Here is a 22,524-nt window from a genome sequence, read left to right as displayed (position 1 = left end):
TAAATCACAATTATTACTGGTATTTCAAAATGGCATTGGCCATGATTACCATCTGTATAGAACACAAATGTTTTTCTTAAAAGATACATGTAGGGCCAATTGTCTTTTTTTTGCACTGACACATACGAATACCATTTTATGGCTTATAGGGGAGCATGTTTGCCGCTTAGAATAATGGCCTGCCTATATAGCGTAATAAAGGAGGAAGAACATTGGACTAAGAATCAATTAAGGACTTTATATTTTCAAAAAATTTTTTTTATTATCTCTTTTCATTATTATGTCATTCTTAAGTCTTATATCCCTTATTTTTGTCCTAATTTAATAGAAGAGAAAACAGTTTCTGAGTGGGAGTACTGATATATTTGGCTTAGACCAGTGTTCCTCCCTTTTAGTGCCTCTAATCCGGACTATACCAGTAGCTGTGAAACTTTCGGCAAGACACTTTCCTTGGTCTGGAGGTTTTCATCTATAACATATGGGTGGGCCGAGGAGGATTTGATTTCTAAAACTTTTCTTTTCTAAGGTTCTTTAACAATGAGTTCAGGGATGACCTTGGCTCAAGGTGAAACTCACCTGTTTGTGGGTTGGTTTCTTAAAATTTTGCTGTTTATACTCAATAGTCTTTGTATTTGCTTCTGGGTATGCATTTGATTACTTTGATAAGAGCTGGTATTCAACAATATTTTCTCAAAGTTTGGTCCTGTATTTTCATTCAGGAGTTCTCTGGAAATTTCAATCCTGGGATAAATGAGGTGGAGCCCTCAAGATGCCTTTTTTTTTGTCTTCACATATATAGGAGATGTTTGTCACAACATTAACACTACAGACTCTGAAGTTATTTATCTTCCATATAGAAATACAATGATATTGCTGTCCAATTGATTGTCATTTGTGTAATGCCCCAAAACAATAAGATTGGGACAGTGTGTCAGGCAAAGGCTATGCTGAGTTCAGAGGGCTGGGCATTCATTTGTCAAAAGAGCAGAAAGATTTGCTTTATAGGAGGCTGGTTTTCCCCTGTGGAATTGGGCCTCTGAGCAATGCTCAGTCCCAAGATTATATGAAGGGGATTATTTAAAGATAGTTAATTATTTCTAGGCTCACGGGAGCCGCCAAGGAACTTCATAGGGGTTCTAAACCTCAGGCCTGTGCATAGCCAGACTTCACTATAGTGAGGTTGTTTTTGGCCCACACAATATTTTGCTTTGTTATAATAAGTTTTAAAGCATTTCCAGTCTAAACATGGCTGGATTTCATTCATTCATGGCATCTGCCCGCTCCTTGAAGCAGGGGCCCCCTATTTGCCGTGCGTTCATCGTGTGCCAAGCATTTTACATACTTTTTTTTTTTTTTTTCAAGAGAAAATCATGAGTTAGATATTAGCATCTCCTGTTTACAAACGAGTAAATGAGGCTCAAAAGAAAAACTTGCCAAAGGCAACCAGTAAATACCACTATGGACCAGCAGAGCATTAGGTTTGAGCCTTAATGGGTCTTGGTTTGCTTGGATCTGTTTCTTCTTCTCCAGTGCCTTCCCAAGTATATCAGTGTATCAATATATATGATACACATATATGAGTGTATCAAGGGCCACTTGACTCTATGACTAGGATTTATTCTTCAATATGAAAAATGGAGACCCTGGGCTTTTCCATCACAGACTTCATTCATTATTAGCTAAACTTGGGCAACTAAGGGTGTCAGGATCTCGTCTTCCCTTCTGGGACACCCCTGCACCCACCCTATTCTCCTGGACAGCCCTTTTCAAGCCATTAGCAATTCGGAGCGTCCGTAATGTGTCCTTAGTTGCAAATGAAAGAGCTTGCTCAGCGGAGACAAGACCAGAGGAGAGGCGACATCGCATAAGAAACCGTCTTCAAATAATTGAAAATCCAAAAGAGAAGAGTATGTCCATGGTTCCAAAGAGCAAAGCCAGGTAGAGCGGACTTGATAGAGCTGCGGTTTATGAGAGCTGCCCATCACCCCTAACGTCAAATCCATGCCAAGGCCCCCCGGATTCCTCCCCAGTCACCCTACCCCTAGGCCACCTGGAGGTGGAGACCTGAGCTCGCCGCGCCAGCGTCCCCGGTCGCCGCCCCCAGAGCCGCTGCACAGGAGCCTAGGGGGACCCGCCCTTCTGCTGCGGCTGCGAAGCCGCCGTCTCCTTGGCAACCGCAGACGCGGAGCGGCCCGGGTGCCACTCCTCGCTCAGAGCTCGGTCGCCACTTGGTTCCCGGGTCCGAGTCTGCCTCTACCATGGCCTCCAAACAAACCAAAAAGAAAGAGGTGCATCGTATCAACTCGGCGCACGGATCGGATAAATCTAAAGAGTAAGGGACCTCTGCCTGCCGGTACCAACCTGGCCTAGCCTGGTCCTGGGGCTGCTCTCGGGCAGCACGTTCTGCCAGGGCGGGAGTGGGGCCGGCCTACTCGCAGCTCCTCTGTCTTCTCTGGGAGATTCATGCTCCCATTCCTTCCTCATGCCTACCTCCACCCTCCCCCTTCCCAGAGCGCCTGGTTTCTCTGCCTCAGGTGCCCAGTGGCACTGTTGGATTCCCGCCGTGAACCTCCCACTCTTCCCGCCCCTCCCCTCCTTCATAGCCTACCCAGGTACATCCCGGGGCGCAGCTGCCTGAGGAAAGAGGCGTAACTCAAAGGATGTCCCGTTAGGGTCACATCTTCCTGGCCCCAATAATGACAGACACACACACACAGAGACAGAGAGATTTGAACTCAGTGCTTAATGGCGATTCCCTGGCTTCTATGGGCCCCATCCAACAACTAAAGAACTTGTATCAGATGACATCAGAAGTAAAATGGTTTTAAAACGTTAAACCTAGGGACGCTGGGAGGCTCAGTTGGGTCTGGGTTGGGTCTCTGCCTTTGGCTCAGGTCATGATTTCCGTGCTAGGATCAGCCCCCTGTCAGGCTCTCTGCTCAGAGGGGAGCCTGCTTCCCCATCTTGCTGCCTGCCTCTCTACCTACTTGTGATCTCTCTCTCTGTCAAATAAATAAATAAAATCTTTTTTTTTTTAAAGTTAAAACTATATAAATATATGGTTCATGTTACTAATGTAACTCCTTTCCTACACACATCCTGATTCCTGATTCTCTAGTTCCCAGTTCTGTCTTCCCTCCTAAGCAGGCTTCCAGCTATCTGGCAGATAATCCATTCATTTTATCAACTTAAATTTTAGATACTATATTACATATATAGGTGATTTTAACAAGATCTTATAAATCAGGTCATTTTAACATTTACCAAGGATTTTCATTCCTCTAGGTCCAAGTCTTACAAGGCCCTGTAGGATCAGACCCCTATTACTTTTCTAACTTTATCACTCCTTTGTTTACATACTAGTCTCCTCTCCACTCCCTGGAACACCTGTGTTGTTCCTACCTCAGGATCTTTGCACTTGCTATTTCTACTGTGGAAAAACTCTTCTCCCCAGATTTTTATGTGGTCTTCTCCCTCACCACCTTTAGGTGTGTACTTAAATGTCCTTTTCTTGTGTCAGCTTCTTGGGCCAACTGGTTTAAAATCATAGCCTCCATTTTCTTGCCATCCCTATTTTGCTGCTTTATCTTTCTTGAAGTTTTTATTCATTTAACATACCTTTATATTTTGCTTTTTAAAAATTATGTTTATTTATGTATCTTCCTCATAGAATGTAAGTTCCGCAAGGGCAGAGATTCTTTTTTTTTTTTAATTTTATATACTATTGACTCCTTAGTATTTCAAGTGATTCTTGCCTTGTACATAGCAGACACTCAGAAATGCTTATTTAATGAGAGAATGACTAATTTAATAAGAGATTATAAAAGGGTTGCAATGGAATTTTTGAATATTTTTAAAAAACCCTTAGTCAATGATGGTTATAATTAATGAACTTTGACGGCTGACAACTCTCAAGGAGTTTTGGGGAAATATTTTGACTTTAAAGAGTTTATGTTTTGAAAGAGATGAGATTGTTAATTCTCATGGGGGAGAGATACCATAAATCATAGTACATGGCCTGGGCCGGTGATGGTTGTCACATGAGAGAGACAAGGTGCTTGCTGGTAAGATTCTAACTTTCCTTGCAAGCAGTTCCCATTTCTTTTTGAGATAATAATGTTATTTCTAACATGTTTATTTCTTCCAGAAAATATTCGAGTTGAATTGCATCAATAAAGCTGTATATGTAAATGTATGAAGATACAAGCGTAAAGGCCAATAGTTACACAAAAGCTAGGCATTGCTAGAAACTATTGAGCATTAAACATCAAATCATTAGATTTTGCTGTACATAATATAATAAAATGTGAAGTTTATTATAAATCAAGTCTCCCTTTAAAATTTTTCTGGAAATTCAAGCATAGATATCAGGCTGTCATCAACAAAAGATAAGTTGTCACCCTGCCTGGGACCTAGAGAACAAAGTCTATCAAGGCTTCAGTGTCATTGTCATTTGAAATAGTCTGGGGATATTTACAGTAAGCTTCCCTACATCATTTTACTGTACCTTATGGTTACACATCCAATAAATGCAACCAACTCTAACATGGTCCTAGACATGGAAAGGAGAGGAAGGGTCTTCAGAGCTTTGAAAATAACAATCTCTAGCATACCTCTTTTATTCCCTCAAATTATTTGTCCTAATGGGGACAAATACCATGTTTGGCTCTCACCTAGCGTGGTGGCTAATAGTGACCATTTCCACTTGTTGATTGAATGAGCTCATAGTTTAGTGACCCAGCTTGGTTTCCATTCCTTCTGAATTAGATTAAAGCCTGGTTCTCCTTCTCTTTTAATCTGTTTTGCTGAGATGACAAAGTACAAAAACTGAGAACTTAAAACTGAGAAAGCAGGGTCATCTATGTCCAGCTCTGACCAAATTCACATGTCAGTATGACTTTGAATCATCAAGCAATGTTATGCCAGGGAACTGTGTTGTCAGTCCTCACATTAGACTCACTTACTATCATTTGGTCTATTTTCCTGACTCAGGAAGGATGGAATTTCTGTTATAGGGTTCATTCTGGCACAAATTTTCTGTGACATTGGACATGTCATTTTTCTATTCTGACATTCAGTGTTTTTCTTCTTTAAATGAAGAACCACCTAATTAAAATTGCCCCAGATCCAACATCTTCTGTCCTCCCTTTTCTGCTGTATTTTCCCTTTCAGCTCTAAACTTCCATTACTTAATCAGATTAAACAAACAAACAAACAAACAAACAAAAAAACAAAAAATCTACTGTGTCCACAATGGGTGAGAGAATTTTGTTATAGTTAAGTATTTAACACTTTGATTTAATTCATTTTTCCAGTAGAAGTTATCTTTTAAAAATTCTATGTTCAGGAGCAGTAACTGTCATAACAACTGTCACAAATTATAACTTTCAGTATCAAATATATAATGATAATTAAAAATTATAAACCAGTCTAACTTAATCAATTTGAAAACTGATAGACATGGCAAATACACCTTCATTAGGTAGATGCTATTAGAAGAGTTTGTAGTGACACTTTAAGTCAAAACTTTGATTTTCTTGGAAGTACTGAATATAAGCCTTTGTGTTACCATGGCTAACTTAAAAGAAAGAAAAGAAAGTATGCTTTTTAAATATTAGGAGTTATTAGAAGTGTTAAAGCTTTCATTTGTAAACACCAAACTCTTTGGAACTGTAATGGGCATTTGAGGTGGAGACAGGATTTGGTGTTTATACTAAACAAAGTTTTGTTTCACTTCCAATAGCACCTTCAAACCAAGCTCAAACAAATAGATAATCTGTTAAACTAGCAAGGATTATGCAACCTTCCAGATTCTTAATGATGATGAAATATCATTAACCCTCTTTCCAAAACAGAATGAAATTTCATAATGCTCAGTAATCTATCCTTACTGATTGAAAAGCACATCTAAATATTTTGTAGGCTTTTCAAAAAAGAACAACGTATCAGTCCATATGAAAATTTGAAAACAGGACTAATTGTGATCAATGTTATAAAAGCAACACAAAATAGAAGAATAATTATCTTACTGAGGATTAAATTAAGTGGGTTCTTGGTCATCAGAGGTTCAAGAGGGAGAGCACATTAAATGAAAACATGCCATAGTGGTTGGTAGGTAATATGTTCCTCCACCTTCAGGGATCAGGAAAGAAATTCCCCATGAGAGAGTGGGAAGGTGCCTATGGCACCATGTCCAGTCCTCATAGCTCCACAGAGGAAGGCAAAGGTAAGAGAGCCAGTGGAGGACAAAACAACCCAGGGCTCACAATGAGTTTTGTGATTTTCCCAGATGACCTCTATTGACCCCAACAACTAAGGTCAATTAACAAATTTAAAAAGTTACTTCCTGTGACAGAAGCTTCCTTAGAGCAAAGCTTTTTCTTTGTGTCAATTACTCAAGCATTCAGTGAGTACTTCTCATGCCCAACTCACTTGTAGGTCTGAGAGGACAAGGAATTGTGAAACATGGTACCTTTTCTCTAGGGATATGTGATCTAGGAAGAAAAAATATCCCCTAAAATTCACACCGAAGTAACTAGGAGGTATACGGTGATTCCATGTTGGTCAGGGGTACTTGTTGGAAATAATGCAAGAGGCCGTATGTTCGCATGGAATTAAATGAGAGACATCATGAGAGTCCTACAATGAGGGCTCTATAGGGAAGAGGAGAGGAAGATCACGTCCAAACAGAGGTGGTCTGTCCTCACTCCTCTACCAGCCAATCCCCAATTCAGAAGGCACCAGTTAGCAAGACAGTCAGTGCAGGCTATGGGCCTGTAAATGGCACAGAAAGCCAACCAGATGGCTGGCGTAGAGTGTCTGTGTCTGAATGGACTGGCCCCTAAAGCATCTAAAATGAATATGCAGCAGAATGAGAGGGACGGATTCAGGGATTTAAACTTAATTAAGGGATTTGAAGTATAAGGGAAAAACACGGATGTTTTTCTATATTAAAATAATGATTTATGAGAAATAATTCGACACTTGTCTGCATAGACTATATGTTGGATTAAGAATCATAATAGCAAGAAATGAGTGGTGGGCTGAGATAATGGGGAATGCCTTGATTTGGAGAGCTCTCCATGGCAATGAGGGACATTATGAAAGGGGAACTCTTGAGGATAGTGGGGGACATTTTTAAAAAATTAGTTTCAGAGGTAGAATTTAGTGATTTATCAGTTGCATCTAACACCCAGTGCTCATTCCATCACATGCCCTCCTTAGTACCCATCACCCAGTGATCCCCTTCACCCACCCGCCCTCCGACCAGCAACTAGCGAGGGATATTTTTATTTATTTATTTTTTTATTTTTAAAGACTTTAAAAAAATTTATTTGCAAGAGAGAGAGAGAAAGAGAGCATGAGCAGGGGGGAAAGGCAGAGGGAGATGCAGATTCCTGGCCAAGGAGGGAGTTCATATGGCGCTCCATCCCAGGATCCTGAGATCATGATCTGAGCCCAAAGCAGACACGTAACTGACCAAGGCACCCAGGTGTCCCAGTGAGCAATATATTTAAAGGGGAACTGTCAATGGTAATGAAAAACATTTATAAATATGGGTGCAGAGCTGATCTGTAAGATAATTTTGTTGTCGAAGTCTACAAAAGCCAAATTTCTGATCTTCAGTTGCGGTGGTAATACTTGTTGTGATGTCCAGGAAATGATTCCACCTTGTCTGAAAGAGAAAAGTGGAAATAAAGTTCAGTGGCAAATTTCTGAAGGCCTTGCCTGGTTTATCTGGCTTATCTGCATTCTCTCAGGGCCTGGTACAGTGTGTGTTTAACAAATGTGTCTAATTTAATTGAGTTGAACTGGAACCCTGATGGGGTTGCTTGGCCATAAAACCCCTCTGGGTCAGAACCAGAATGAGACTGCAAGAGTAAGGAAGACGGCCTGTTGGACATACCCCAGAACGCAGGGTAATTCTTGGCACACACTAGGGCATTACGTAAATGTCTGTTGCGTATCTTTAAATGTAAAATCTCAGCCCCAAAATTCTGCTTAATGAGGAAAGAAGTCCACATTTGTCTTGGGGAATGCCATTTGTTCTCTTTTTAAAATAAACCTAATCTGGGATGCTTGGGTGGCTCAGTTGGTTAAGCTGCTGCCTTTAGCTCGGGTCATGATCCCAGGGTCCTGGGGTCGAGTCCTGCATGGGGCTCCTTGCTCGGCAGGGAGCCCGTTTCTCTCGCTGCCTCTCTGCCTGCTTGTGTGTACTCTCTCTCTCTGGCAAATAAATAAAATCTTAAAAAAAAAATAAACCTAATCTGTACATTTAAAAAAATTTATTAAGATTTTTTTGTTGTTTAAGAATCATTGCTGGCAGTGAAATCTATTTTTTTTTTTTTTTTTTTTTTTTTTAGCATCACCCAAATTTTAATTTGTTTAGTTTTGGAGAAGAAATGGTTCCCTCTAAAGTTGATTTGGTAACATTATTAGAGAAGTAGATGCTACCTTAAAAAGATGTAAGTTTATAAACTCATGAATTTGTATTTCATTGTTCCCTAAAAACATAATCAGATGTGTACGTTGAAACTAGTAGTGTTGTTGCTAATGCCTCTAGATGTGCAAGCTAATGTTGCCTTTATCAAAGGTGAGTATTTTAAAATATTTTCATTGACTTTAATATTTCTTTGACATTTCTAGGTCACAGGTTATTTAATTCAAGGGATTAAATAATCTATAAACTGATTATACTACTTGGTGTGAGATGAAATGGCTAAAAAGTGTATTTAAGACAGATTAAAAATAAATCTTTGATATGAGCTATATAATTTGATATGTTTTGTGTAATGTGAAAAATTGAATAGAAATATTACTATCGGGGCACCTGGGTGGCTCAGTGGGTTAAAGCCTCTGCCTTCGGCTCAGGTCATGATCTCATGGTCCTGGGATCGAGCCCCACATAGGACTTTCTGATTGGCGGGGAGCCTGCTTCCTCCTCTCTCTCTCTCTCTGCCTGCCTCTTGCCTACTTGTGATCTTTGTCTGTCAAATAAATAAATAAATAAAATCTTAAAAAAAAAAAGAAATATCACTACCACTTTTACTCTCAACAATGAAGATGCACATATATTGTCATAAGAAGTATAGGTTCGGGCTAACTAATTCTAAATTCTGGGGCTACACCTCTGCTAATTTGTAGGGCTGAATTCACATATGCGACCTGTTTAAAGCGAACATTTACTTCTATTTTGTATGGGTTTTTTTGCTTGTCTGTTTTTTGTTTTTGCTGGTGTCAAAACAAATGCTGTGGTCCAAATACTTTATATTTATTTTTTTTTGCCATAGGATGAATATCAGAATTACATATATTACTCCAGTTGTAGTTCTTAAAAAAAAAAAAATCACTGTGCCCTTTCTACCCTCGAGGTTAGTTATAAATTAGTGTGAAAGTCTCCAGCTTGTAAAACCTCATAGATCCAGAGGCAAAAGGAGAGGAAGCAGGAAGAATGAGCTGTTTTGCTTGCTTTGGTCCCAGGTATGAGTCAGAAACACAGAGTTTAAGCAGGTAAGGTCAAGGTCAAAGGTGAAGGCTGTACTGCACACACTGCCAACAAGGCCCTTTCTGCATACAATTATAATGAATGAATTAGCTCCATGTTTGCTACACCTTGGGTCAAAGTCTAGGAGAAATTAAGGACTGGTTTGCACCACCAACAAAGAATGAGATCATGAGGAAACGAGCTGGAGTTAGAGTAAAAGAAAAACACCATGTGCTCTTTATAAATATCAGCTTTGCTGGTGGAAGGTGTCAGATCCTGGGAAGCGGGAGAAGCATAAGGTCCTCATGTACTTTGACTCGGGACTGGAAAAGCAGATGCAGCTGCCTCTTCTTCAGCTCTCATTACTCCTCCTTTCTTTCCAGAGGGTTTAGCTGCCTCCCAGGGGAGCATGGGTCACTCCAGCTGAATCTCACCTCTCTTGCCCTTTCCCTGAGGTCTCTCTTCTCTCGGGGCCTGCCCCTGCCTTGCTTGCTTGCTTCTGCCCCCCTGCATGAAGTCATTCTGCAGTGGTCTCACTCACCTGTCCTCTCACCGATTTGTCTCCTTTTTGATCATCTAAAACAGTCATTCCTGATTAAAGTGGACTAAATTAGCATCTGTGGTCCTTTTCATGTAATTGAGCTTAGGTTCAAGTGGACAAATCCACTCGGAGGTGGTCTATTGCTCTAGGTTAAATATGTCGAAAATGGAGTTCCTATTTTTTCTCTCCAATGTACGTATTTCCCGTGTGGTTCATTTTGAAGAATCTTATTACCATCCGCGCTGACCCTCTCGAACTCCAAAGTTCAGTCATGGTTGACTTTCCCCTGCCCAGCATCTGGTTCGTCCCTTTGTTCTTTTGATTTTACGTTCAAATTTCTTCTCTAGCCTGGCTCAACCTTCCTTTTCTTCCCTGTCATTTTCTAGTTTGGGTCTTTTGATAACTCCAGGTGGAACCGTTGAGAAAGCATTCCAACTTGTTGTTTTCTTCAGTCTAGTCCCAATCTTCTTTCTATGCCGTACTGTTGGTCACCTTCTCAACACACTATTCCACTAGCAGGATGTTCCTGCTTTACAAAAGAAAAACGGAAGGGAGGAAGGAAAAGAAGGAGGAAGAAGGCCTGGAACTAGCTGGCAGGGCCATAGCCCACTCAGACTCCTTACTAGTCTCTGTTACCAGCCAAACACTAACACACGATGGACATCCTCCCACTTTTCTACCTCTGTGCCTTTCCCCATCCTCTCTTCTCTGCTTATGGTTGCTTTGGCCTTACCCCTGCCATTGTATGAATATCTTAAGACCTGCTTTTCCTTGCAGCCATCACGGATTGGCTAAATTAGAAATCATCTTCCTCCTCTTCTGTGCAGATAAAGCACTTAGTTTTTAACTTTTTTCAAGCCCTTTCAACTTTTGCCTTTGCGGTTTTCTTACTGGGTGTATTGATGCTCACTAATTTTAAGTTATTTGAGAACAGAAACTGAGTCTTAAGCCATCTTCATATTTACTCAAGCACAATGTATTGGAAAAAAATGATGAACTTTAAAAATTTAGTATCCAATTAAATAATTTTAATAAAACCAAGAGGATAAAAGGTCAGCACGACAACCTGGCTTTAACTATTTTTAATTGAAATTTTTTTAAGATTGCAATTTGTTTCCTTACATATGTGAGGTTTCTAAAGAGTATGGCTCAGAATGTCCCAACCCAAATTAAGTCAGTTGTGTAATTGTGTTCATATTCTAATTCTTTCAGGGTATTAGCTGACACTACTTAAGAAGGCCTGCTGATTGCACAGTGGACAAATAAACAGCCTCCCACTATGACTAATATTGTGTCTTAACTCTGAACAGCATGCTTGAAGAAAAAAAATGGCAAAATTCCAGACCCTCATTTTATTGAAGTTTTAATCCCCACAGTGAAAATAATCTAATTAAAGCACATATAGGACTGTGTATATGTAAATCAGCTTCTGATTTTCTTTCTTTCTTTCTTTTTTGCTTAGAAGTTTCTAATAACTTTGTACCAGCTAAAGTTTTCTTTGAAGATTTTCAACTCTTAGACATTTTCTATTGTATTAATTATTCTTCTTAATTGATTTAAGAATTTTTAAAAAATCATTTTGTCATCTTTGCAAGGAATGTGATTAATGTGTTTTTAAGTTTTAAAAAATTATTTATTCATGTTTTATGAATAATTGGATTATAAAATACATTTTAATACAATTATGGATTACTTTCATTATATATAAAGATAGTTTTGACTTCTTCCCAATTCCAGATTATTCAGGATATTTAATTTATCAGGAATAGGTATACATGAAAAACAAAATATATAGACAAAATATATTTTATTGCATATAACTCAGTAATCAAATATATCATACAATATGGATTTAATTTTACTATGTATTATGACTCTAGGAACGGATAATATTGCTATCACGGTATGGTGTTCGGAATTTCCTTAATTTGCCTTTTATAATTCCCAGGCTTGTTTTCTTTTTATTTCTGAGATCAAGACCTGAGCCAAGATCAAGATTTGGATGTTTAACACACTGAGCCACCCAGACACCCCTTTTTCTCTTTCTTTTTTAAAAACAGGTTTATTTTTTAAAATTCTTTTTTTTTTTAAAGATTTTATTTATTTATTTGACAGACAGAGATCACAAGCAGGCAGAGAGGCAGGCAGAGAGAGAGAGAGAGGAGGAAGCAGGCTCCCTGCTGAGCAGAGAGCCCAATGTGGGACTCGATTCTGGGACCCCGAGATCATGACCCGAGCCGAAGGCAGCGGCTCAACCCACTGAGCCACCCAGGTGCCCCTATGTTTTAAAATTCTTAAAAAAGGATTTTATTTATTTATTTATTTGGCAGAGGGAGAGAGCACAAGTGGGGGGAGGGGCAGAGAAAGAGGCAGAAACAGACTCCCCACTGAGCTGGAAGACTGACAAGAGGTTGATCCCAGGAGCCTGGGATCATGACCTGAGCCAAAGGCAGACACCTAACTGACTGAGCCAGCCAGGCAACCCTAAAAACAGGTTTATTCATGTAAATCTGACATACAGAAAATTCCATGTATTTAAAGGATATATTTTGATAAGTTTTGAAGTACATCTACACACATGAAAATCCACATGATTAAGACAACAAAGACATTTACCTTTCAAAAAGATTTTCATGATTTCTTGGTGATCCCTACCTTCTGTCCCTTCCTCACCCCAGTCTCCAGGAAACCACTCTTTTGTGTTCTGTTACTATAGATTAGTTTTAATTTTCCTAGAGTTTTATATAAATAGAATGATGTATACTCTCTGTGTGGTTTCTTTCATTCATTATATTTATTTTACTTTCATATTCTTTCATGTTGTTTCTAGCTGGTAGGGTAGAATTGGTATTATTTCTTCATTGAATATTTAGTAGACTTCACCAATGAAGCCATTTGGACCTGGACTTTTCTTTGTAGGGAAGTTTTTAATGACAAATTCACTTTCTTTAATAGACACAGGGATACTCAGTATCTCCAATCCAACCTCTGAGTTATTCTTAATTTATGTCCTTCAAGAAATTGTTCCATTTCATCTAAGTTATTGAATATATGGACTTAAGAGTTGTTTGTAGTATTTCTTTATTCTCCTTTTAATGTCTAGAATCATTAGTGATGGCCCACTTTGGCTTCTGATATTGGTAGTTTGTGTCTTTTGTCTTATATTCTGATCAATCTGACCAGAGTTTGATTAATTTTGATGATCTCAAAGAACTGGACTTTGGATTCATTGATTTTTCTCTATCATTTTTCTATTTCTATTGATTTGATATAATCTTAATTTTCTTGCTTTATTTAGTTTAGATTTTACCAGTTTAAGGTAGAAACTGAGTATATTGAAACTTTGACTCTTTCCTCATATAGGTTTTTTTGGCTATTATTTCTCCCTTATGTACTGCTTCAGTAGGATCCTGTAGATTTTAATGTTTTCTCCATCTTTATTCAGTTCAAATACTTTCTAACTCCCTTTTTGATTTCTCCTTTAACATATTGGTTAATCATAAGTGTTTTATTTCTGTTATATTTCTAGCTTAGAATTTTCCATATTTCTTCTGTGATTTCTAATGTAATTCCATTGGTCAGAGAAGATACTTTTTATAATTTGAATTCTTTTAAATTTGTTGAGACGTTCTATGTCTTGGATTGTGGTCCATCTTTATAAATATAATGTGTGTTCTTGAAAAGAATATGCATCTTATTGTGATAAATGTTCTATAAATGTCAATTAGGTCAATTTTAATGGATATTGTTCTATATTGGATAGTGTTCTATATACTGTATCTTCTGCAGCCTTATTGATTTTCCATCTGGTATTTTTTTTTTCTTCTACTTAAAGGCCTTCTTTTATCTTTTTATTGTGCTAAGGATTTTCTGCTGATGAATGCTTTCAGCTATTTATGTCAGGAAAAAAGTGTTTATGTCATTTTCACTTTTTAGAAATATTTTTGCTAGGTGTATAATTCTAGCTTGACAGATTTTTTTCCTTTTAATTTTTAAAAGATATTCCCCATTTATTTGAATTGTTTTTAAGAGAAATTGATTGTTTTCCTTTTTCTTTGTTCCTCTGCATGTAATATGTGTCTTTTTTTCCCTCCAGTTATTAGCACTTTTTTTTCAACAGAACTTTTGAGTCATTTGCTTATGTTGTACTTAAGCATGATATTCTTAATGTTTCTTGAGTTTCAGGCTTATTGAAATTCCTGAACTCGTGGATTTGTAGTTTGCATTTAATTTTTAAAAGTTTGACCATAAATTCTTCCAATTTTTTTTCTTCCTCCGAGCCCTCCTTTGAGGACATAATCCCCAGATTGTTTGAAATTGTCCTAGAATTCACTGATGCTCTGTTTACTTTCAATTCATCTTCATGTTTCATTTTGGGTTATTTCTATTGCTATTGTTTTAAGTTCCTTAGTCTTCAGTATTTTTTTCTCAAACACTTTAGTTTCCATTTCAGGTATTTCAATCATTAAAAAAAAAAATCTCATGTGTGTGAGAAACTACCCAAGGTCAAAGAAAAAAGTACTCAAAAGGATTGGAGGACTCACACAGAGCTAATTCTATTGTTATCATCCACAAAACCCAAAGTAAGTAGAAAGAAAGGAATAATAAAGATTAGAGAATAAATAAATGAAATAGAAAATAGCAAAACAATAAATAAAATCAATAAACCCCAAATTGGTTCTTTGAAAAAATCAACAAAATTGACAAATGTTTAGCTAGGTTGAATAAGAAAAAAAAGAGGAAAAACTCAAATTACTAAAATCAGAAATGAAAGTGGGGACATCACTACCAGTTCTATACAAATAAAAAGGATAACAAGAGTTCTACGGACAATTGCATGCCAACAAATTAGATAACCCAGAAGAAGTGGACAAATTCCTAAAACTGCAAAATCTACCAGAATAACTCATGAAAAAACAGAAAATCTAAATAAGCTTGTAACTACTAAGGAAACTTAATCAGTAATCAAATATCAATATCTCTCAAAATGAAAGGCTTTGGACCTGATGGCTGCACTGATGAATTCCACCAAACACTGAAAGAAAATTTAATACCAATTTTTCCCAAACTTTCATGAAAAATTGAAGAGGAAGGAATATTTTCCAATTCATGCCATGAGGCCAGCATTACCCTGATAACAAAGCCAGCCAGAGACCAAAAACTTTTTTTTAAAATTTTTATTTATTTATTTGACAGAGAGAGATCACAAGTAGGCTTAGAGGCAGGCAGAGAGAGAGGAAGGCAGAGAGAGAGGAAGGGAAGCAGACTCCCTGTTGAGCAGAGAGCCTGATGTGGGGCTCGATCCCAGGACCCTGGGATCACGACCTGAGCCGAAGGCAGAGGCTTAACCCACTGAGCCATCCAGGTGCCGCGAGACCAAAAACTTTTAAAGACATTGAGGCAAAGATCATCAACAAAATCATTGCAAACAGAATTCAGAGAGGTAGTGAAAAGAATATACACCCAGCCACGTGGGATTTATTCTTGGAATGCAAGATTGGTTTAACGTATGACAATAAATCAATATGATACACCATATAAACAGAATAAAGATAAAACCCACACAATTATCTCAATTAATTCAGAAAAAGCATTTGATGAAATTCAGTGCCCTTTCATAATAAAAACACTCAACAAGCCAGGAATAGAAGGAAAGTACCTCAACATAATAAAACCATACATGAAAAGTCCATGGAGGATATCATACTCAATTATGAAAAGCTAAAAGCTAAAAGTGTGCTCACCTTCACCATTTCTGTTCAACATAGGACTAGAAGTACTAGCCAGAACAATTAGACAAGAAAAGAAAATAATTTAAATTGTAAAGGAGGAAGAAGAATTCTCTTTGCAGATGATATGATCTTACATGTAGGAAATGCTAAAGATTCCACAAAAAACCTGTTAGTACAATAAATTTATCAAAGTGGCAGGCTACAAAGTTCACAGCACATGAAAATCTGTTGCATTTCTATACATGGACAATGAACAATCTGAGAAGAAAATGACAAAAACAATATTTACAATAGCACCAAGAAGAATAAAATACTTAGGAACTAAACCAACAAAGGAGGTGAAAGACCTATACAATAAAAACTAAGCAACATTGCTGAAAGAAATTAAAGGCATAAAAAAAATGGAAACACTTCCCATGTTCATGGATTGAAAGTCTTAATGACATCTTAATGTCATTACCATCCAAAGCAATCTACAGATTAAATGCAATTCCTATTAAAATATCAGTGATTTTTGTTTTTGCAGAAATGGAAAAACTCACACTATAATATATATGGAATGGGTGACCCTCTGAAGATCTCAGCAGTTCTTTCTGTGAAGCTCTCTGTTTTAGTCTCTGTTGCAAACTCTAGCAGATCTGGTCTCCTCCAGACTCTCACCTCCTGTTCCTCTACTCAAGGAATCTGCTATGATATGCCTGGATGACCTCTTCTTGTACTGCAGCCCCAAATTCTCAGACAGACATAAACTGAGGGAGTTATAAGGCTCACCTCATTTGGTTCCTATTTTTTGAGAAGCACCATCCTTCATCACTTGATGTCTGCCTTGAAAACCAGTTTCATGTGTTTTGCTCAGGTTTTGGTTGCCTTAGGTGGGAAGATAAATTCAGTCCTCATTATTGCAACTGAAATGAATATGACATCTCTTAGGTTTGTTACCTAAATTTTACATTTTATTTCTAAATATTAAGATGGGAGGGTTTGAAGCAGTATTTAAAAATATATATTCACAAATAATATATTGCGGGTATGGGTACAATTCTTTCCCCAAAAGTTAAATCCTAAATTATATGTAATTGACAGTATATATTATCTCCTAAAATACTGGTTTTTGATATAGTAGAGACATCTTGTTATAAGAATTTTAATTAAAAGAACGCAACTTACAGATGTGATGGGGATCATCTTTAATCACATTTTCATAATAATTATCTTTGTGCTCATTTTTGAGTTGTATTGAAACTTCAGAGTTCCTCAAGCATTCTGTTTTAAAACTGATGGTCCATTATGGGTAAACATTACATACCATATATCTAAGAATAAAATGTTCATTTTTATACAATGGGCAAAGTGTTTATCTTTTTTTTTTTTTAAGATTTTATTTATTTATTTGACAGAGAGAGATCACAAGTAGGCAGAGAGGCAGGCAGAGAGAGAGAGAGGAGGAAGCAGGCTTCCTGCTGAGCAGAGAGCCCGATGTGGGACTTGATCCCAGGACCCTGAGATCGTGACCTGAGCTGAAGGCAGCAGCTTAACCCAGGCGCCCCTAGCCTGTTTATTTTGTATTGCTTCCCAACCTAATTTCCCCGCTATTTTATACTATATGCTCATGCAGTGCTGAAAAGCTCATAGTTCCCTGCACCCACTCTGCTATTTCTTGCCTCTTACTGTCTCTTATGGTCTTCTCTTTTCTTACTGATGCCCTTTCTGTTTTTACAACCTGGAAGATTTCTTGTTATCTTTCAAAACAGCTTAGATGCTATTTATCTCCGGGAGTTTTGTCTAATTGCCTTACATTGGGCACAATGCCATCTGTGAATGTTTCCATCTCTGTGTATACCACATTATATTGACATCATCTGTTTACCTGTTTGAATTCTAAAATAAACTCAAGATTAGAGACATGTATTTATGAGTCTGTAACCCTATCATCAAGCACAGAGCTTGTCACAGAGCAGGTGTTCAATAAATGTTAGTTAAAAATAAGTGAACTGTTGGGTGAGTGAGATGCCTTTCTCATTCTGAAACAGTATTTTTCTTTAAAATCGTTTAGGCTCCAGACAGATTGGTTGATTTGATCTTTATGAAAATAATTCTGCATTCTCAATTTCCCATCTACCTAAGGCAGAGTTTATACTGAGTTGTCTTCTAATATCAGGTCCACTCTTTGGCTCTTTCTCAGTTTGGAAGTTTTAAATTTTATCTCTTGAAGTGTCTTTGCAATGGCTTGAATATTTGTTAACCCTAAAATTTGTATATTGAAATCCTAATCCAAATGCAATGATGTTGGATATGGGCATCTGAGAGGCAATGAGGTCATGAGTGTGATGCTCTCATGAATAGGATTAGCATCTTTTTAAGAAGAGGACAGAGAGAGGGGCAGCTGGGTGGCTCAGTTGGTTAAGCATCTGACTCTTGGTTCTGGCTCAGGTCATGATCTCCTGGGTTGTGGGATGGAGTCCTGTGTGGGAGTGGGGAGTCTGCAAGATTCTCTCTGTCCCTCTGCCTATCCCCCAACTCGTGCATGCTCTCTCTCTCTCAAATAAATAAATAGATATTAAAAGGAGAGGAAGAAGAAGAAGAAGGAGGAGGAGGAGGAGAAGGAGAAGAAGAAGGGGAGGACAGAGAGCTATCTAGCTCTCTTTCTACCATGTGAGGACACAATGAGGATTTGGCCGTCTGCAACCCAGAGGATGTCTCTCATTAGAACTTGATCATACTAGCATCTTGATGTCAGACTTCTGGCCTCCAGAACTGTGAGGAATAAATTTCTGTTGTTTCTAAGTCATGCAATCCATGGTATTATGTTAGAGCAGCCCAAACTGACTAAGACAATCCTTATTTTAAAAACAGATTTATCTTCAAATACTTTCCTAAGTAGTCTACAGTTACAATTATTCCTAAAGAAAAAACAGGCACACTGTGTCCATCAGAATTCCCTTTCCCACCTCACTTATATTTGATAGTTTTTAAAAACCCAGAGTTATTGTAATCATTATTTGTTAGTAGGAAATATTTTTTAGAATTTTGCCAAAATATATTGACTAATTTGTTTGCCATTGCTATTTATAGCCTACACTTTCAATCTAGGTTCATTTCCTGTTTTCCTTAGATAAATCCTTCAGTAAATATTTTTATAGGAATCTATTATGGTAAATTCACAATTTTAAATATTTTTAGATAATTTAAGATAAATGTTTCTACCTCACTTTTAAATAAGAGCTTAATTGGATCTTAATTTCAAGATTGACAGTTTTTTTACCTCAGCTTTGATGATACTGCTTCCTTATATTACTGTGACTGTGATTGCTGTCAGTTTGATAGTTTTTACATTTATTTCTTTGTGTAGATAGATACTTATTTATGTAGATAGATTTTCATCTTCATCATTTATCTACAATGTTAGTTGATATATCTAGAGGCAGATTTGAACCCCCTGACCTCCCATTTATCTTATGTTATTGCTTGATGTATTTTTTTCCATCTGAAGACATATCTTCCATCAATTCTGAAGATTTTTCAGCAGTCCCATTTCCAGATATTTCTCCCTACCCCCATCCTAACTATTTTATCTGTCTGCACCTTCTTTTAGGCATGCCCTGGAGTTCTTCAATCTATCCACATCCTTAGTTCACATTTTCTATCTATGCAAACATTTTATTTTATTTTATTTTATTTGTTTTATTTTATTTTTCAAGCTTTTATTTGTATTCCATTTAGTTAACATACAGTGTAATATTCATTTCAGGTGTACAGTATAGTGATTCCACACTTCCATAGAGCACCCCTTGCTCTTCAAAACAAGTGCCCTCCTTGGGCCCTGTCACCTACGTCACCCATCCCTCCACCCACCTACCTCCCCTCTGGTAACCATCACTTTGCTCTCTATAGTTAACAGTCTGTTTCAAACACTCGATTTAAAAAATTCTACCTTTTAAATCCCTAGTCCTCTCCTTTCTTTGGCTTTTTCTAGTCTATTCTTTCAACAGCTGATGTTGTCATTGCTGCAATTTTCCAATCAATATGTCTTTGTTTATATTGATCTCGTTTTTTGTTTGTTTGCTTAATATCTTCCTGTGCTTGTTGCAAAGCAGAACATTCCCTCCTTTATCTTTTCAGTAATTCTAAACATTTAAATATCTCTTAAATTTGCTACATTATTCTCTTTTCTTGGGTGTGATTTTTTAAAAATTTATTTACTGACTGTCCTTTGTAATTTTAAATTTCTTTTTTTCCTTTTTAGTGTTAGTTTTTCGGTTTACATTTTTAAAAATTTATTTTATTTTATTTTATTTTTATTTATTTATTTGACAGAGAGAGATCACAAGTAGGCAGAGAGGCAGGCAGAGAGAGAGAGAGAGGAGGAAGCAGGCTCCCTCCTGAGCAGAGAGCCCGATGCGGGACTCGATCCCAGGACCCTGAGATCATGACATGAGCTGAAGGCAGCGGCTTAACCCACTGAGCCACCCAGGCACCCCTAAAGCATAACAGTATTCATTATTTTTGCACCACACCCAGTGCCCCATGCAGTCCGTGCCCTCTATAATACCCACCACCTGGTACTCCAACCTCCCAGCCCCTGCCCCTTGAAAAACCCTCAGATTGTTTTTCAGAGTCCATAGTCTCTCATGGTTCACCTCCCCTTCCAATTTCCCCCAACTCCCTTCTCCTAACTCCCCATGTCCTCCATGCTATTTGTTATGCTCCACAAATAAGTGAAACCATATGATTTATTTCACTCAGCATAATCTCTTCTAATCCCGTCCATGTTGCTACAAAATTTGGGTGTTCGTCCTTTCTGATGGAGGCATAATACTCCATAGTGTATATGGACCACATCTTCCTTATCCATTCGTCCATTGAAGGGCATCTTGGTTCTTTCCACAGTCTGGCGACCGTGGCCATTGTTGCTATAAACATTGGGGTACAGATGGCCCTTCTTTTCACTACATCTGTATCTTTGGGGTAAATACCCAGTAGTGCAATGGCAGGGTCATAGGGAAGTTCTATTTTTAATTTCTTGAGGAATCTCCACACTGTTCTCCAAAGAGGCTGTACCAACTTGCATTCCCACCAACAGTGTAAGAGGCTTCCCCTTTCTCCACATCCTCTCCAACACATGTTGTTTCTTGTCTTGCTAATTTTGGCCATTCTAACTGGTGTAAGGTGATATCTCAATGTAGGTTAGTAATGATGAACATTTTTTCATGTGTCTGATGGCCATTTGTATGTCTTTATTGGAGAAGTGTCTGTCCATATCTTCTGCCCATTTTTTGATATGCTTGTCTGTTTTGTGTGTGTTTTGTGTGTGTTGAGTTTGAGGAGTTCATTATAGATCCTGGATATCAACCTTTTGTCTGTACTGTCATTTGCAAATATCTTCTCCCATTCCGTGGGTTGCCTCTTTGTTTTCTTGACTGTTTCCTTTGCTGTGCAGAAGCTTTTGACTTTGATGAAGTCCCAAAAGTTCATTTTTGCTTTTGTTTCCTTTGCCTTGGAGACATATCTTGAAAGAAGTTGCTGTGGCTGATATCAAAGAGATGACTGCCTGTGTTCTCCTCTAGGATTCTGATGGATTCCTGTCTCACGTTGAGGTCTTTTGTAGGTATTTTAAACTCATGTATACTGTTCTTTGCCATGTGATTGGGATGGTTTTCCAGAATAAGTCAGTCCCTACCCATTGCAACATCCTGTTGTGATAGACTACTGAAAAGGATAGGGCAGTTGTTACAATATTGAAATACTTCCTTATCAGTTGACAAATAGCCACTTTTTTGAGGTTTCCAAAGAATCTTTTGGACTCTGACCTCTCTGAAAACCTCATGACCTATTCATAATTTAGTTACTAATTGATTAAGGGACCAGTAGAGGGTCTCTAGCACACTGTTCTAGCACACACACAGTATAAAATTTTTCTGATTAGAGGTGCATTTTTGTATTACCCTGCTCCCACTCAAGTCTTAGCATTGGAAGGTTGAAGGCTTTTCTCCCATGTGGAAAGTGCTATCCCTGATACCACCCGCCCATATCCATTTTTTTTTCTATAGCCAACCTATTTCCTCTTAGAATCATAAGAAAGTGGCACATTGCCTGTTATGCCATAAACTATAGGAGGAGTTATACCAGCCCAAGTTCAAAGTTAGAAGCTCATGAGTAGCTCTAGCTACGTGATTATTCATGAATCGTACTTCTGATCTCTTGACACTTACAGGGTAAACTTTGCTTTTTTTTCAAAATGAACTTAGAGACTTTTAAGCTTGGACTACCACTGTTCGAATCGAATTCCAGTACCTACTTGCAGATTGCACTATCTCAACTCCCTATGCACCCCTACAGGTTCTTTCTAATTAGTGCATCGACTTCTTTTTTAAACTGAGATATAATTTGCATATAATATTATATTAGCTCAGGTGTACCACATAATGATTTGATATTTGTAGATACTGAGAAGTGATCACCACAGTTAAGTCTGGTTAACATCTATCACCACACATAGTTAACAATTTTTTTTTTCTTCTGATGAGAATTTTTGATCTGCTCTCTTACCAACTTTCAAATATTCAATACAATATTATTAACTATAATCATCATGCTGTACATTACATTCTGCATGACTTAGTTATTTTATAATTGGAAGTTTTTACATCTTGACACCTGCACCCATTTTGCCCCTCTCCTTCCTACCTCTGCAAACACTCATTCACATTTTTCAATGTCTTTTAATCATGATCAGTTCATTTCAGTCACAAATATATATATGGAACTAA

At 37.7% G+C, this 22,524-nt stretch overlaps 1 protein-coding gene across 3 annotated transcripts in view; it reads left to right on the top strand.

Annotated features, from left to right (window-relative positions):
- The first annotated feature begins 2,165 nt into the window (after positions 1-2,165).
- Positions 2,166-22,524, top strand: part of ADGB (androglobin) — a 171,892-nt gene continuing 151,533 nt past the window's right edge. For 2 of the 3 annotated variants that reach the window (XM_059177313.1, XM_059177312.1), the window contains exon 1: positions 2,166-2,332. In XM_059177313.1, coding sequence (XP_059033296.1) covers positions 2,259-2,332 — 74 coding nt within the window. In that variant the 5' untranslated portion in view covers positions 2,166-2,258. The remainder of the gene's footprint in view (positions 2,333-22,524) is intronic. The other variant, XM_059177311.1, reaches the window with a different exon arrangement.

This window comes from Mustela lutreola, chromosome 6, assembly GCF_030435805.1.
Source record: "Mustela lutreola isolate mMusLut2 chromosome 6, mMusLut2.pri, whole genome shotgun sequence".
Taxonomy (NCBI): domain Eukaryota; kingdom Metazoa; phylum Chordata; class Mammalia; order Carnivora; family Mustelidae; genus Mustela; species Mustela lutreola.
This window is presented reverse-complemented; position numbering and strand designations above follow the sequence as displayed.